The sequence below is a fragment of the Salvelinus namaycush genome, chromosome 11 (assembly GCF_016432855.1).
Source record: "Salvelinus namaycush isolate Seneca chromosome 11, SaNama_1.0, whole genome shotgun sequence".
NCBI lineage: Eukaryota > Metazoa > Chordata > Actinopteri > Salmoniformes > Salmonidae > Salvelinus > Salvelinus namaycush.
In genome coordinates, this window is record NC_052317.1 from 3,804,332 (window position 1) to 3,823,236 (window position 18,905).

The 18,905-nt window shown below is 41.3% G+C and overlaps 1 protein-coding gene across 1 annotated transcript in view; it reads right to left on the bottom strand.

Annotated features, from left to right (window-relative positions):
* Nucleotides 1–18,905, bottom strand: part of adcy8 (adenylate cyclase 8 (brain)) — a 194,489-nt gene that overhangs the window by 126,717 nt on the left and 48,867 nt on the right. Inside the window, exon 2 of the mRNA XM_039004483.1 lies at nt 5,347–5,496. Within this exon, the coding sequence (XP_038860411.1) occupies nt 5,347–5,496 (150 nt within the window). The remainder of the gene's footprint in view (nt 1–5,346; nt 5,497–18,905) is intronic.

Consider the following 18,905-nt stretch of genomic DNA (forward strand, 5'->3'; position numbering starts at 1 on the left):
TTACAGTAGTTATTACAGTGAAATAATACCATGCTATTGTTTGAGGAGAGTGCACAACAACAAAACACTTTTATCACGGCGACAGGTTTCATACATTCACATCTGAAGGTAAATAATTTACTTGCATTCTGAAATATTTCTCTGATTTATCATCCTAAGGGTCCCAGAGATAAAATGTAGTGTAGTTTTCTTTGATAAAATAATTTTTCATATCCTAAAAAGGCCCATATATTATGCACGATCGATTATTTTATATCCGCTCGTTCAACTTGCCAAGAAAGAAATCTGTGAAAATCGAATGCTAAATGTTGTTTCAACCAGTCAAATTAGGTTTGTATTTATTCCTCAGACACTCTAAAAAGTAACCAGCCTTTGCTATATCATTCTGCATTCAGTATATCCACTGGAAAGCCACTTTAACCAGGAAGACACAACATCATTGCGTGCCGATGAGACGGGCGGTGCTCACTTGATTGACTGTATCTTTGTATAATGACCACCTATAGTTTTGAAACCTAGCTAGCTAGATAGCCAATGAGGTGTGCTTTACGTGAGTATGTGGAAACCCTTTGTGTAAAGAAAAACATTTGAGCTTACGAGTGACCATCGAGTGACCATTGGAAATCTATGCAAGAACATGTCGCAGCGCGTTAGGCATATCTGTTATGAAAACATTGCAAATGTTGAACTTACAATATGGCTACTAATACTGGAAAAGGTAAATCAAAGTCCAGGTATACAGATTTTTGATGATATTCCAGCAGAAATCTACCGGGAAAGTGTCACGGACTCATAGTATTCACAGAATTCATTTGAGAGATTTGTTAAATATTTGCTTTTGCTGTTATATATATACAGTGCATGTAAACTCAGAAAAAAAATAATTGTCCTCTCACTGTCAACTGCGTTTATTTTCAGCAAACTTAACATATTTAAATATTTGTATGAACATAACAAGATTCAACAACTGAGACATAAACTGAACAAGTTCCACAGACATGTGACTAACATAAATGGAATAATGTGTCCCTGAACAAAGGGGGGGTCAAAATCAAAAGTAACAGTCAGTATCTGGTGTGGCCACCAGCTGCATTAAGTACTGCAGTGCATCTCATCCTCATGGACTGCACCACATTTGCCAGTTCTTGCTGTGAGATGTTACCCCACTCTTTCACCAAGGCACCTGCAAGTTCCCGGAAATTTCTGGGGGGGATGGCCCTAGCCCTCACCCTCCGATCCAACAGGTCCCAGATGTGCTCAATGGGATTGAGATCCGGGCTCTTCGCTGGCCATGGCAGAACACTGACATTCCTGTCTTGTAAGAAATCACACACAGAACGAGCAGTATGGCTGGTGGCATTGTCATGCTGGAGGGTCATGTCAGGATGAGCCTGCAGGAAGGGTACCACATGAGGGAGGAGGATGACTTCCCTGTATTTCACAGAGTTGAGATTGCCTGCAATGACAACAAGCTCAGTCCGATGATGCTGTGACACACCGCCCCAGACCATGACGGACCCTCCACCTCCAAATCGATCCCGCTCCAGAGTACAGGCCTCGGTGTAACGCTCATTCCTTCGACGATAAACGCGAATCCGACCATCACCCCTGGTGAGACAAAAACCACGACTCGTCAGTGAAGAGCACTTTTTGCCAGTCCTGTCTGGTCCAGCGACGGTGGGTTTGTGCCCATAGGCGATGTTGTTGCCGGTGATGTCTGGTGAGGACCTGCCTTACAACAGGCCTACAAGCCCTCATTCCAACCTTGCTCAGCCTATTGCAGACAGTCTGAGCACTGATGGAGGGATTGTGCATTCCTGGTGTAACTCGGGGCAGTTGTTGTTGCCATCCTGTACCTGTCCCGCAGGTGTGATGTTCGGATGTACCGATCATCCTGTGCAGGTGTTGTTACACGTGGTCTGCCACTGCGAGGAAGATCAGCTGTCCGTCCTGTCTCCCTGAAGCGCTGTCTTAGGCGTCTCACAGTGCGGACATTGCAATGTATTTCCCTGGCCACATCTGCAGTCCTCATGCCTCCTTGCAGCATGCTTAAGGCACATTCACGCAGATGAGCAGGGACCCTGGGCATCTTTCTTTTGGTGTTTTTCAGAGTCAGTAGAAAGGCCTCTTTAGTGTCCTACGTTTTCATAACTGACCTTAATTGCCTACCGTCTGTAAGCTGTTCCACAGGTGCATGTTCATTAATTAATAATGGGAAACAGTGTTTAAACCCTTTACAATGAAGATCTGTGAAGGTATTTGGATTTTGACTAATTATCTTTGAAAGACAGGGTCCTGAAAAAGGGACATTTAATTTTTTGATGAGTTTATATATATATATAATCCCTAATGAAATATGTGTATGAATAGCAAACAAGGCACTCGAACACCACAACATGTCAAAGTCAACATACAATACACATTGGGCTCCTGAGTGGCGCAGTGATCTAACACACTGCAGCACCTGGTTCGGATCCAGGCTGCAACACATCAGGCCGTGAATGGGAGTCCCATAGGGCGGCGTACAATTGGCCCAGCATCACCCGGGTTTGACTGGGGTAGGCTTCATTGTAAATAAGAATTTGTACTGACTTAACTCTGTTTAATAAAGGTTAATTTAAAGAAATTGGTACACACACATACTTCACCACAGTGTTCCCCCTACTCTATATAATATACGTTTACAGATGTGTTTATTTGATGTATTGCTAAAATAATGGTTCAATAAAGTAAGTAATAAACCTGAGTTCTTACTGATTTAAAAAATATATATCTTCAATAGTGGTAAATACTGACTTCAAAGAGATCACATTCAAGTCCTCCATCCCCCACTTAGTCTGACTGCTGCTCTCTCTGGCTCCACAACAAACCCCTGCACGGCCATCTAGAGGTGTGCATACCTAGCCAGCCTACAAGTAGAGGACGGTAAGTGCTTTACAGCAGAAAGAAACGTGGGATTTGGGACCAACAGCACAATCTTGTGTAGAGGGTGTTCTAAATTCTGTAATTGTAAATAGTGTGTACATTTTTTTTTTTTACTTTGTGTGTGGTTTGTGGTGTGTTCTCTCATGACGTTAGATCAGTGTTGGCTGCTAACTTGGCCCTTATCTTAAATATTTCACTTCTGTGTTTGGAGATATTGGTTCAGCATTCTTGTCGCGTCTCCTGTTAGTACATTTTATGTAGGGAAGCTAATGATCCATCATGTAGGACATTCCTGGGAGTGTGTACACTTATTTTTTATTACCATAGCATTTTTGATTGTTTTCTATAGTTATGTTCTTGAAAATGTATCAATTTACCAATTCGGAAACTTGGGAGGCCACTTGGGTACATTTGGGCAAATCGTGTCACCTGGGTGACTAAATGTCATGTAGCTTGCTCATTCTTGAAGTTATCAGTCTGAAACTTTGCACATACACTGTTGCCCTCTTGTGGACACCCTGTAAACCACATCAGCTTCCTAGCTGAATGTGTGGCTTTCTTTTTCATGTCAAAGATGATGCAACAAAAATAAAAATTGAAAACGTATGTTTTTTTCTTTGTATTATCTTTTACCAGATCTATTGTGTAATGTTCTACTACATCATTGATTTCACATTTCCTCAAACTTCAAAGTGTTTATTTTCAAATGGTATCAAGAATATGCATATCCTTGCCTCAGGTCCTGAGCTACGGGCAGTTAGATTTGGGAATGTAATTTTAGGGTGTGCTATCGCTTGTGTGCATATGCGTGTGTCTGTACCTTTGTGTGTATCTCTTCACAGACCCCGCTGTTCCATAAGGTGTATTTTTTACATGCTCATTCTACTGCTTGCATCAGTTACCTGATGTGGAATAGAGTTCCATGTAGTCATGGAACTCTATTCTATGACTACTATTCCATGACTACTGTGCTCCTCCCATAGTCTGGATTGTGAAGAGACCTTTGGTGGCATGTCTTGTGGGGTATGCATGGGTGTCCGAGTAGTTTTAAACAGACAGCTCAGTAAAATTCAGCTTGTCAAAAACAAGTAGTGATGAAGTCTATCTCTCTTCCACTTTCAGCCATGAGAGATTGACATGCATATCATTAATGTTAGTTCCCAGTGTACATTTAAGGGCCAGCCGTGCTGCCCTGTTCTGAGACAATTGTAGTTTTCCTAAGTCCCTCTTTTTGGCACCTGACCACACGACTAAACAGTAGTCTAGGTGCGACCAAACTAGGGTATGTAGGACCTGCCTTGTTGATAGTGTTAAGAAGGCAGAGCAGCGCTTTATTATGGACCGACTTCTCCCCATCTTAACTTCTCTAGGGTAGGGGGCAGCATTTTCACGTTTGGATGAAAAGCATACCCAAATTCAACTGCTAGTTACTCATCCCCAGGAGATAAGATATGCATATTATTAGTAGATGTGGATGGAAAACACTCTGAAGTTTCTAAAGCTGTTTGAATCATGTCTGTGAGTATAACAGAACTTATTTGGCAGGCGAAACCCCGAGGACAAACCATTCAGATTTTATTTTTTTTGAGGTCACTGTCTTTTCAATGAGATTTCATTGGGACACCAGATTTCTAAGCAAATTGCGTGCAGTTCCTACGGCTTCCACTAGATGTCAACAGTCCTGAGAAATAGGTTGAGGTTATTCCTTTGTGTAATGAAGAAATACGGCCATGTTGAAGTCGAGGCACTCCAGGTGTCCTGGAGAACAACTCCACAGAACCGTATTTGTTTTGGCGACAGTTTTAGTTTTGCGACGAGACTGTCGCTGAGAAAACAGGGAAGACTGAAGAACTAACACTAATTGCTAATGGCCTTGCAGAGGTGAAGAGCACACCCCCCAGTACTAATTGCTGATTGCCTAAGAGAGGATAAACCACTCCCCCTCCAATACAGCCACTGATTACGAAGACAACAACAGTCGTAAATTGCCCTGCCCCTTAATCCTGGTTAATGTGTCAACAATCATCTACGAGATAATAGCAGTCAGCAGTTCACCCACCAAGTAGACTACTTGGAAGGCAGTTAGCACCTAAAATAGATTTCCCTAGCTAGCAAAAAGACAGTACTAGACGACAACAGATTAAGACAAAAACTATACTTATCACTCCTGGAGATAGAGTTATTCGGCTGGTTAACCATAGGTAACCCAAAATGATTCTACCTGGAACCAAAAAGGTTTCTTCAAAAGGTTCTCCTATGGGGACAGCCGAAGAACCTTTTAAGGTTCTAGATAGCACCTTTTCTTCTAAGACTGTATGGTTATATGTCTTACAGTGACTGTTTTCTTTCAGTCACTTGTTTCTTCAGAGAACCTTTGTTACATACATAATCCTTTCGGTGGACCAAGACCAATGGTCTTACCTGTCTCTGGTTCTCTGTCTCCAGACGGAGCCTGGCCTCGATGCACCTCCTGGTCTCCAGGAAGGCCTGGCGCTGGGCACGGTCCGACAGGTAGCTGATGAAGATCCCAGCCGTGTTCATACACATGAACAACACTGCCTGGGCCACCACCTGAGGGAGACACAGAGAAGAACATTGAACATGGCTAAACAGGCTTATTAGTTGTAACACACATCACTTTTCATGGGGTATGGGTTACAAAACTCCATGTAATGGTGAGGTACACAATCATTGTTGGTTTACAATACAGGCTTCTGATGTTGATCTATGTGCGATCAAAATGTTTTTAACCAATAAAGTTATTTGTTGGAGCATATGAGCGTTTACTTCCAACACTGAAGAAGGCACCATTGCTGCAGCATATGTGCATGCGGGCTCCCGAGTGGCGCAGCAGTCTAAGGCATTGCATCTAAGTGCTAGAGGCGTCACTACAGACCCTGGTTTGATCCTGGGCTGTATAACAACCGGCTGTGATCGGGAGTCCCATAGGTTAGGGGAAGGTTTGGCTGACGTAGTAAAATAAGAATTTGTTCTTAACTAACTTGCCTAGTTAAACAAAGGTTAAAATTACACTGGTCACAATAAGAAAAAAAAGTATTAGATTAGGTACTGCAAAAATACTTTACTAATGACTACTAACTTGTTAATTAATGTGGGATTACCACACCAGTTGGTGTTACCCCTGTCCATAGGCCCTTGGACAGAAAGAGCCATCGTGGACACCGGGTCATCAATGAGAAGCTATGGAAGGAGGTGAGAATGGTACACAAGACAACATGAAGCCTTGGACAGAAGGTCCATTGTATCTGGCTGATGTTGAGGCTAAATGACCACACGGATGGGGTGAAGTTAAGTGCCACCTGTTTAACCACTCCTATAGGATTCCTTCTGTTATTCTGCCTTCCAAGACCCTTGCTTTTCCTGTCATGTTGGGAATTGATTTCATGTACTTCAGTGGTATCCAGATTGACAGAGCTCACCCAAAACTGACTTCCCCATCTCTGATGAGGCCATGTGGAAGGCCCAAAAGGATGATCAAGAAGTACAGGCTCTGTACCAGACTATCCCGGAAGATGGAGAACATGCTGCAACATTTCCATGAAGACCCGTTAGCTGGTCATTTCAGCAAGTTCAAACCCTACAAGTGGTTGCAAACACTATTGTGCTGGCCAAATCAGAGCCTGGATGTAAAAGTCACACATCCGAAACTGTCAGGTTTGTCAAATGTACAAAACAGAAGGACAGAAGACTGCCGGCAAGTTGCAGCAAACAGTGTTTACCCTGCCTTTGTAAATGTTAAGGAGTAGATTTGATGGGTCCATTTCCTAGAAGCTCCAATCAGAATGTGTACATGCTTGTTTTTGTTGTTTACTTTTCCAAGTGGGTGGAGCTTTTTGTCCTTCACCGGGCCACAGCGAGGACAATCTCTAACATCCTCACGAAAGAGATCCTGACACGCTGGGGAGCGCCTAATCACATCCTGTCTGACCAAGGTTTCCAATTCCTGAAACAGAATTTGACCACGGCCTATCACCCACAGACCAACCTCAACGAGACGGTAAATCGAACCTTGAAGATGATGGTTGTAGGGACCCAGCACAAACACTGGGACAAGCACCTTCACGAGTTCTGAGTTCTTGCTGTGCAAGAGTCCACTGGAGAGCTCAACCTGAGTCGTCCCCTCCGAGGACCCTTGGACATGATGCTACAACCACAAAAGGTTACTCCGGACTCGGCATGCTATGACCGGATCCAATAACAATTCATAGGATTACCATTCAAAGCCAAGTCTCTGGAGTTCTAGTGACAGACTCAACTGACTGACAACTTTTACCATAGGGTATTTCATTTGATTTCCTTGTGATTTACACTGTATCGTGTGGGTTTTTACCAATTTGATGTTACAGTAGGCCTATTGTGAATCCAAATAATGTGTATTGTAGTGTGGCCAGGAGCGTTTATGGTGCTGAGTTTGGTATGGTACTTGTTTTACACACTGTTTATTGAGGACAATTGAGTGACTGAGGTCACTTGGGGTTCACTCAACCATTTACCAGGCTGGACAATTTTTTTAAGCCCGAGGTACGGGACATTTACAAGTGAACCTTTTTTTTGTATTATTTTGAGACTGTCTCAAAAAAAAATATATATATATTATTTGTGTGATCATTTATTTTGGTAATACAACCAATATATATATATATATACACACATTTACACAGTTGAAGTCGGAATTTTACATACACTTAGGTTGGAGTCATTAACCTCTAATTCCTCCCAAACCCGGATCCGGGAGCACCCCCATCAGTAAAAAAGCTGACTAGCATAGCCTAGCATAGCGTCACAAGTAAATACTAGCATCTAAATATCATTAAATCACAAGTCCAAGACACCAGATGAAAGATACACATCTTGTGAATCCAGCCATCATTTCTGATTTTTAAAATGTTTTACAGGGAAAACACAATATGTAAATCTATTAGCTAACCACGATAGCAAAAGACACCACGTTTTTACTCCACCATTTTTTTACTGCATCAGTAGCTATCACAAATTCGACCAAATAAAGATATAAATAGCCACTAACCAAGAAACAACTTCATCAGATGACAGTCTGATAACATATTTATTGTATAGCATATGTTTTGTTAGAAAAATGTGCATATTTCAGGTATAAATCATAGTTTACCATTGCAGCCACCATCACAACTCTCACCAAAGCAACTAGAATAACTACAGAGACCATCGTGTATTACCTAATTACTCATCATAAAACATTTCTTAAAAATACACAGCGTACAGCAAATGAAAGACACAGATCTTGTGAATCCAGACAATATTTCAGATTTTCTAAGTGTTTTACAGCGAAAACACAATATAGCGTTATATTAGCTTACCACAATAGCAAACATCACAACAGCATTGATTCAAGCCAAAAATAGCGATAACGTATAAACCACCAAAATATATTAATTTTTTCACTAACCTTCTCAGAATTCTTCAGATGACAGTCCTATAACATCATATTACACAATGCATATAGAGTTTGTTCGAAAATGTGCATATTTAGCGGCACAAATCGTGGTTATACAATGAGAAAAGTTGCCAAGCTGCCCAGAAAATGTTGGGAGAAATCTTTGGAGAGGCACCTATTCTAATCAATAAATAATCATAAACTTGACTAAAAAATACAGGTTGGACAGCAAATGAAAGACAAATTAGTTCTTAATGCAATCGCTGTGTTACATTTTTAAAATGAACGTTACTACAACATACAGCGTGCGTTAAAGCGAGGCTACACTGAAATTAATGGCGGCTTATGCATTTAACATTTTTCAACAGAACAACGAATTATCAGCATAAATAGTTCTTACTTTTTGATGAACTCCCATCAGAATCTTGGGAAAGGTGTCCTTTGTCCAAAAGAATCGTTGCTCGGTTGTAGAATGTCCTCTTCAACGTTGCAATTAGCAGTAAACATTAGCCATGGGGTCCAGACATCACCAACTCCCTAGAACACTAATAAATATCCGAAAATCGCAATATACTGACATAAACCGATATAATTCGGTTTAAAATAACAACATTATGATGTCTTTAACACCTATATCGAATAAAAACACAGCCGGATATTTCTAAGAGTTATAACCGAAGGTTCTAGTACGATATGCCAAGCTCCTTCCTGCGCCAGAGCGAAGAGGGAAAAGACCAGTACTTTTCTTCCCAAGCCATTTATAACCTTTCAGATCTGCCTAGAGACTCCATTTCAAGTCTCACTATTCGCTAACAACCAGGGGAAGGCGTATGCAGTGCATCTCAACCAATAGAAGACAGGCAGATTTATAAACAGATCTGAGAACAGCCACATAGGAAAATTGCTCTAAGTCCAGTTCTGTTTCACTCACAGATATAATTCAAACGGTTTTAGAAACTAGAGAGAGTGTTTTCTATCCAATAGTAATAATAATATGCATATTGTACGAGCAAGAATTGAGTACGAGGCAGTTTAATTTGGGAACGTAATTATTACAAAGTGCTAACAGCACCCCCTATTGACAAGACTCGTTTTTCAACCACTCCACTAATTTCTTGCTAACAAACTATAGTTTTGGCAAGTCGATTTTGACATCTACTTTGTGCATGACACAAATAATTTTTCCACCAATTGTTTACAGACAAATTATTTCACTTATAATTCACTGTATCACAATTCCAATGGGACAGAAGTTTACATACACTAAGTTAACTGTGCCTTTAAACAGCTTGGAAAATTCCAGAAAATGATGTCATGGGAAAATCAAAAGAAATCAGCCAAGACCTCAGAAACAAAATTGTAGACCTCCACAAGTCTGGTTCATCCTCGGGAGCAATTTCCAAACGCCTGAGGGTACCACGTTCATCTGTACAAAAAATAGTACGCAAGTATAAACACCATGGGACCACGCAGCCATCATACCACTCAGGAAGGAGACGCATTCTTTTGCCTAGAGATGAACGTACTGTTTTGCGAATAGTGCAAATCAATCCCAGAACAACAGCAAAGGACCTTGTGAAGATGCTGAGGAAATCGGTACAAATGTATCTATATCCACAGTAAAACGAGTCATATATCGACATAACCTGAAAGGCCGCTCAGCAGGGAAGAAGCCACTGCTCCAAACCCGCCTTAAAAAACCCAGGTGAAACAAAAACAGAACTGTTTGGCCATAATGACCATCGTTATGTTTGGATCAAAAAGGGGGAGGCTTGCAAGCCGAAGAACACCATCCCAACAGTGAAGCACGAGGGTGGCAGCATCATGTTGTGGGGGTGCTTTGCTGCAGGGGGGACTGGTGCACTTCACAATATAGATGGCATCATGAGGGAGGAAAATGAAGTGGATATATTGAAGCAACATCTCAAGACATCAGTCAGGAAGTTAAAGCTTGGTCACAAATGGATCTTACAAATGGACAATGACTCCAAGCATACTTCCAAAGTTGTGGCAAATGGCTTAAGGACAACAAAGTCAAGGTATTGGAGTGGTCATCACAAATCCCTGACCTCAATCCTATAGAAAATGTGTGGGCAGAACTGGAAAAAGCGTGTGCGAGCAAGGAGGCCTACAAACCTGACTCAGTTACACCAGCTCTGTCAGGAGGAATAGGCCAAAATTCACCCAACTTATTGTGGGAAGCTTGTGGAAGGCTAGCCGAAACGTTTGACCCAAGTTAAACAATTTAAAGGCAATGCTACCAAATACTAACTGAGTGTAGGTAAACTTCTGACCCACTGGGAATTTGATGAAAGAAACAAAAGCTGAAATAAATCATTCTCTCGACTATTGTTCTGACATTTCACATTCTTGAAATAAAGTGGTGATCCTAACTGACCTAAGACAGGTAATTTTTTACAAGGATTAAATTCAGGAATTGTGAAAAACTGAATATAAATGTATTTGGCTAAGGTGTATGTAAACTTCTGACTACAACTCTATATAATTTTGTTCCCCCAAGTGGATGGGTTGGGTCAGGGGGAGAGGGGGGAACATATACCTATACCTCCTTTTGTATATATTGATTATATATATATATTGATACTATCCTTCAAATATGCATATTGCATAAGATACCTCAGAAAACTGAGGTGGTTCCCTCCAGAATCCCTTCCCTAGGTGTAAACTTGATTATGTTGGCCCTGGATAGATCTCTACTGAGGTTCAGTTTAACATGGTAGCATTTTGCTCTAGTCTAGGAGAGGTAGATGCAGCCTTCCAACAGGGGGAAGGCCAGCATAGGGCTCCAAGTTTTTCTTCTGGGTATTTTGTTGTTTTGAGCTGTTTTTTATTTTCCTAATATTTTATTACTCTGACCTTTCAGCACACTGGCCATGTGAACGTAATAACATTCATTTCTGATTACTATGAGTATGTCTAATTCCCTGACTCTAGGCTCCACATGCTTTATCAGCTGGAACGTGAAAGGAATTAACCAGGTGGTCAAGCGTAGCCAAGTGTATGCTCATCTCAAGTCCTTAAGTCCGGATTGTTTTTCTCCAAGAGACCCATCTCTGGTCCAGCGACCTTGATAAACTAAAGAGAGGATGGGTAGACCAAATATTTCACTCCAGCTTTGGTGCTAAGGCCCGAGGGGCAGCCATCAGAAAAGGCACCCTGTTTGTCTCCTCCAAAGTAATTTCAGATACTAATGGAAGACATATTAAGTGATGGGGAAATTGTTTAGCTAACCTCTATAATTGGGTTGACACTCAATTTCTCTCTGACCACGTCGCAACACTTCACGACCTTAAATCTCATCAATTTATATTGGGCGGAGATTTCAATTGTGTATTGCATCCAAGTCTTGACAGATCCAGACTGAAGCCCAACAATGTAATTTCTAAATCAGGTGCAGTAATCAACTCATTTCTAGAATCATATAATTTGTCTGATCCATGGAGGAGGAGCAATCCCACTGCTAAACAGTACTCCTTTTTATTCTCCAGTCCACCGCTTATACCCTAGGATTTACTTTCTCCTGCTGGACAATATAATTCTTCCTTTAGTAACTAATAGCCAATTTTACAGCATCATTATCTCAGATAATAGCCCTGTCCAGCTAGATATCCGCTTTCCGGCCAGTACTGTGTCATGACGCGTGTGGCGACTTGACCCACTACTACTATCCTGTAGTGCCTTTAAAAAACTCACATTGATGGTTTTTACAGATCAAATGCACCCCTGACGTGTCTCACTCTACTGTGTGGGAGTCGTTAAAAGCATATCCAAGGGGCCAAAATATTTCATACACAGCATATGACAACAAACAGAGCACCAGATACAGTGGCTGCAAAAGTATTCACCCCCTTGGCATTTTTCCTATTTTGTTGCCTTACAACCTGGAATTAAAATTTTGGGGGGGTTTGTATCATTTGATTTACACAACAGGCCTGCCACTTTGAAGATGCCAAATGTTTTTTGTGAAACAAACAAGAAATAAGACAAAGAAAACTGAGCATGCATGACTTTTCACCCCCCCCTCCCAAAGTCAATACTTTGTAGAGCCACCTTTTGAGGCTACAAGTCTCATGAGGTATGTCTTGGCACATCTAGCCACTGGGATTTTTGCCCATTTGCCCAGGCAAAACTGCTCCAGCTCCTTCAAGTTGGATGGGTTCCGCTGGTGTACAGCAATCTTAGTCATACCACAGATTCTGAATTGGATTGAGGTCTGGGCTTTGACTAGGCCATTCAAGACGTTTAAATGTTTCCCCTTAAACCACTCGAGTGTTGCTTTAGCAATATGCTTAGGGTCATTGTCAATGCTGGAAGGTGAACCTCCGTCCCAATCTCAAATCTCTGGAAGACTGAAACAGGTTTCCCTCAAGAAGTTCCCTTTATTTAGTGCCAACCATAATTTATTCAATTCTGAACAGTTTCCCAGTCCCTACTGATGAAAAACATCCCCACAGCATGATGCTGCCACCACCATGCTTCACTGTGGGGTTGGTGTTTTCGGGGTGATGAGAAGTGTTGGTTTTGCGCCAGACATAGAGTTTTCCTTGATGGCCAAAAAGCTAAATTTCTGTCTCAACTGACCAGAGTACCTTCCTCCATATGTTTGGGGAGTCTCCCACATGCCTTTTGGCGAACACCAAACATGTTTGCTTATTTTTTTCTTTAAGCAATGGCTTTTTTTCTGGCCACTCTCTGTAAAGCCCAGCTCTGTGGTCCTACGGACAGATACTCCAATCTCCGCTGTGAGCTTTGCAGCTCCTTCAGGGTTATCTTTGGTCTCTATGTTGCCTCTGATTAATGCCCTCCTTGCCTGATCTGTGAGTTTTGGTGGGCGGCCCTCTCTTGGCAGGTTTGTTGTGGTGCCATATTCTTTCCATTTTCATGGATTTAATGGTGCTCCGTGGGATGTTGAAGGTTTGGGATTTTTTTTATAACCCAACCCTGATCTGTACTTCTTCACAAATTTGTCCCTGACCTATTTGGAGAGCTCCTTGGTCTTCATGGTGCCGCTTGCTTAGTGGTGTTGCAGACTCTGTTTGGAGAGCTCCTTGGTCTTCATGGTGCCGCTTGCTTAGTGGTGTTGCAGACTCTGGGGCCTTTCAGAACAGGTGTATATATACTGAGAATATGTGACACTTAGATTGCACACAGGTGGACTTTATTTAACTAATTATGTGACTTCTGAAGGTAATTGGCTTCATAGTAAAACTTTTCAGTTTTAAATTATTATTATTTTTTTAAACAAGCAATTTTTTTCATTTCACTTCACCAATTTGGACTATTTTGTGTATGTCCATTTATTGAAATCCAAATTAAATCCATTTAAATTACAGATTGTAATGCAACAAAATGGGAAAAACGCAAAGGGGATGAATACTTTTGCAAGGCACTGTATGACTCTTCTACGACTCCTGAACTCTACAAATGGAGACTGCTACACCAATCAGAATTTGACAATCTTTCCACCAATCAAACTGAGCAGCTTCTGTTTAAGTCGAGGCAATTCTATGAACACGAAGAGAAAGCTGGCAAAATGTTATCTCACCAGCTTCGACAATCCGTTGCTAGCAGCACCATACCTGAAATCTCTGTTGTAGCAGATTTAACTTCTACCAATCCCAAAGAAATCAACAATCAATTTAAGCAATTCTACTCTACTCTTTACTCGTCAGAAGCTCTTCCTGACACATCGCGTATGCATGCATTTCTAGACAATCTGGACATCCCCGGTCTCAATTCAGATGAACAAACCAACATGGAAATTCAGATGAACAAACCAACATGGATGCCTCAGTAAGTGATGAGAAAGTTACTCTGGGCCTGATGGCTTCCCTATTGAATTGTATAAAGCATTCTCCCCGACCGGGTTGAGTGGGAATATCTATTTACAGTACTAGAGAGATGTGGGTTTGGTCTGTCATTCCTTTCCTGGATTAAGATGTTGTACTCTTCCCCAGTGGCTGTTATGTTACCTCCAGCTAATTCCCTCTCCACAGGGGGGCCAGGCAGGGTTGCTATTTATCCCCTTTCCTATTTGATATGGCTATTGAACCTCTTGCTATCGCCATGCGGACGGAGGAGAAGATTAAGGGAATATTAAGGGGCAACATAACTCACAAGGTGTCCTTATATGCAGAAGGTCTTCTTTTCTACATCTCTAACCCTGTGGAGTCTATACCCTATCTCTTGGACATGCTACAAGGTTTTGAGACATTCTCTGGTTATAAGTTAAACCTAACAAAAGGTGTGCTTCTCCCCATTAATCAGTTAGCAGAATGAATTGGGTATACCAATTTCACATTTAAGTGGAGCATCAGGTCTTTACTTATTTGGGGATAAAGACCACATGCTCATTTAAGGCTCTGTTTAAACATAACATCAAAAAACTCCTGGAGCACATTAAGCAGGATTTCATAAGGTGGTCGTCTCTTCCCATTTCATTAGCAGGTCGCATTAATTCTGTTAGATGATTGTACTACCTAGGTTTTTGTACTTGTTCCAAATTATTCCCATTTTTTCTGCCAAAGTCGATGTTGAAACAACTGGACAGCTACATTTCCAATTTCATTTGGAATAAGTCAAATCCACGAATGAGAAAGGTATATCTAGAGAGACCTAAGCCGGCAGGCATTTTACACTACTACTGGTCAGAAAATATATCTAAATGTGATTTTTTGGGGTTTCTACATTTGAAAACACGGATGGCCCAACTTGGGCCATCATGGAGTTACAGTCAAACCTTCCAACTTCTCCAGTCTCCCTCCTGTGCTCCCCAATGCCCATGAACCTTGGCACCCATGTTTTGAACTCCATTGTTAAGAACTCCCTTAAAATCTGGTGCCAATTCTGATATCACTTTAGCCATAAACAAGCAAGCGGCTTCTCTCCATTAACATCTAATCATCTATTCCCTGCGTCACAGATTGACACGGCATTCCAGTTCAGGCATAGGAGCGGTCTGGTGTTTTTTTGTGACTTATTTGTTGATAACACATTTGTCTCATTCGATAAATCAAATCAAATCAAATTTTATTTGTCACATACACATGGTTAGCAGATGTTAATGCGAGTGTAGCGAAATGCTTGTGCTTCTAGTTCCGACAATGCAGTAATAACCAACAAGTAATCTAACCTAACAATTCCACAACTACTACCTTATACACACAAGTGTAAAGGGATAAAGAATATGTACATAAAGATATATGAATACTCTGAGGGTTCACCATAATATTCCCAATACCCACTTTTTTAGATACCTGCAAACTCGCAGCTTGCCAAAAAACATTTCCCTTCATTTCCACTTGAGCCTACTAAGTGTCCAGTCGAGAGGTGCTTATCTGAAGGGCACAATCTCCAGAATACACGACATAATACAGAACATTACTCCGCCTTCCTTTGCAAATACAAAATCTGCATGGGAGCAAGACATAGGTGGCGAGCTACCCAATGATATATGGCAACAAAGTATTTAGCGTATCCAAACATCATAATTTTGCATAAGGCATGTGCTTATTCAGTTTAAGGTTTTGCACCGTCTCCATTACTCAAATGAGAGATTGGCAAAAATATACCCAAATGTTGACCCCAAGTGTTTGAGATGCCACCAGAGTCCAGAAACTGTGGGACACATGTTTTGGTCATGCCAATCTTTGAGTGGCCTCTGGGACCCCATTTTTGAGGCATTCTCACATAAGTGTAATACAACTATTAGCCCCAACCTGGTCACTGCCATTTTTGGGGCACTTCCCCTAGACCAGAAAGCTACCACGCAAGCTACTTCTAGCTCACCGCCTTGTCCTCTTTCACTGGAAGTCTGCAAAGCCACCCTCCTTTATGCAGGGGGTTAAGGAGGTGATGTCATCTCTGCCTCTGGAGAAGGTTAGGTACACTGTGCATGGGTTCCAACAAAAGTTAGACCGAACCTGGTCCCCATTAATACAAAACAGGGAGAGCCAGTCTTTTACTTAGGGTAACTTGCATATTTTGGTAAGCAGTCATGTCTGTTCTAGTGGCCATTTGTGCTGATAAGAATTTTCCGTTGCTTTTGTTTCTATTAATGATTTAACTTACTTTTATAGCTGTCTTAGCGGGTGGGGTTTTTTGGAGGGAGAAAGGTTGGGAGGGAGGGGATGGATGGATGGATGGATGTGAAAATGAGTGGTTGGGGTTGTACTGTTTTTGTTGTTATATCTGAACTTCTATAAATAAAGCTTAAAAAAAAAATGTAAAGAGAGAATTCTGTTCAGTTATAGTCACAGCTGTGTATATACCATGACGGACCTCAAGGAACTACACTGGGCTTTGTGCAAACAGTAAACCACATATCCTGAGGCCGCATTCATTGTAACTGGGGATTTTAACAAAGCAAATTTGAGGAAAATGGTTCAATAAACGCATTGTTTGTAGCACTCAAAAACTCTACCATTGTTACTCCCCCTTCGGGGTGGCTAAAATGCCGTCCACCTCCCTCCCTACAGCAAATCAGATCACGACTCCATCCTGCTCCTCCCTTCCTATAAAAGGAAGTACCTGTGCTAAAGTCTATTCAAAGCTGGTCAGAACAATCGGAATCCATGCTTCAAGGTTGTTTTGATCACGCGGAGTGGGATATGTTCCGGGTTGCCACTGAGAATAACACTGATATATACACGGACACAGTGACTGAGTTAATCAGGAAGTGTATAGGGGAGGTTGTTCCCACTGTGACTATTAAAACCTAACCAAACCAAAAATCGTTGATAGATGGCAGCATTCGCACAAAACTGAAAGCACGAACCACCACATTTAACCATGGCAAGGTGCCTGGGAATATGGTAGAATACAAACAGTGCAGTTATGCCCTCCGTAAGGCAATCAAACAGGCAAAACGTCAGTACAGAGACAAAGTGGAGTTGCATTTCAACGGCTCAGACACCAGACGTATGTAGCAGGGTCTAGGCAGTAGATGACCAGGGATGTACTCTTGACAAGTGCGTGAATTGGACCATTTTCCTGTCCTGCTAAGCATTCAAAATGTAACGAGTACTTTTACGTGTCAGGGAAAATGTATAGAGTAAAAAGTACAGGTATTTTCTTTAGGGACGTAGTAAAGTTAAAGTAAAAGTTGTCAAAAATAAAAAATAGTAAAGTAAAGTACAGATACCAAAGAACCGACTTAAGTAGTACTTGAAAGTATTTTTACTTAAGTACTTTACACCAGTGCTCAATTGAGATAATTTCCACACCGCGTAGGGCTGCACGATATGGGCAAATAATCTTGGACTTATTTTTAACCAAATGTTGCAATTGCGAATTAGAGCAAAACTGTTGGAATCATGGAAATAGAATGACCATTCTAATTCTATAGTTAGAATATAATAGTCGGCACTTTGAATACAGTGTTGTTTGAGATGACAACAAATTAAAATGCCAGGGAGGAGTTATTGTGACAGGGTAGGAAATATAGTGTTGATAAGTGTTTCCTAGGGGACCCTATAACCTTTGGCTACATTGCATGTATTCTCTTAGCTACTTCATGTAGCTAACATATTCTTGCTTTCCATATTCCTATTTTATTTAGAAGATACTGTTGCACAAACAACATGCTGATTTAGGTCTACACCATCACTGGTATTATCAGGCTGTATTAGCTAGCTACGTTTGCTCTGACTCAGTACATTTATTAGCTAGCTAGCTATTAGCATTAGCGGCTAACAATTAGCGTCTCACAAGATTTAGGGCAACTTGCTAAGAAAAGACAAACTAGCTGTTTGCTGATGTAAGAAACAAAAACTAATAGAGTCATAGAACGCTAGTGGCTAGGTCAGTGTGGAAAGTGGCACGGAGAGAAAGAGCAGAGAGAGGTGACTCAATTAGCGAAGTAAACTATAAAAATTGACATTACACATGGCGTATCACATTTAACAAAACAAACATTAAAATACTGTTATTGAAGGTAAAGTAAAAACCCAAGCCAGTCCCTGAATCAATACCGGTATATCATAAAATACTGTATACCATCCCGCCCTAATCAGGACAGGTGCACCTTGTAATGGGGACAATAAAATGCCACTAAAATTTGCAGTTTTATCACACAAAACAATGCCACAGATACCTCATGTTTTGAGGAAGCATGCAATTAGCCGTTTTAGAGAATTTGGCAGTAAATCCAACAGGCCTCACAACCGCAGACTACATGTAACCACGCCAGTCCAGGACCTCCACATCCGACTTGTTCACTTGCGGGATTGTCTGAGACCAGCCACCCGGACTGATGATTCAACTGAGGAGTATTTCTGTCTATAATAAAGCCCTATTGTTGGGAAAAACTCATTCTGATTGGCTGGGCCTGTCTCCCCAGTGGGTGATTCCCACCCACGACTGCACCACTGCCCAGTCATGTGAAATCCATAGATTAGGGCCTAATGAATTCATTTAAATTGACTGATTTCATTATATGAACTCTAACTGAAATTGTTGCATGTTGCGTTTATATTTTTGTTCAGTATATATTCAACTATTGCTGTACATATAATATTCTATCCAC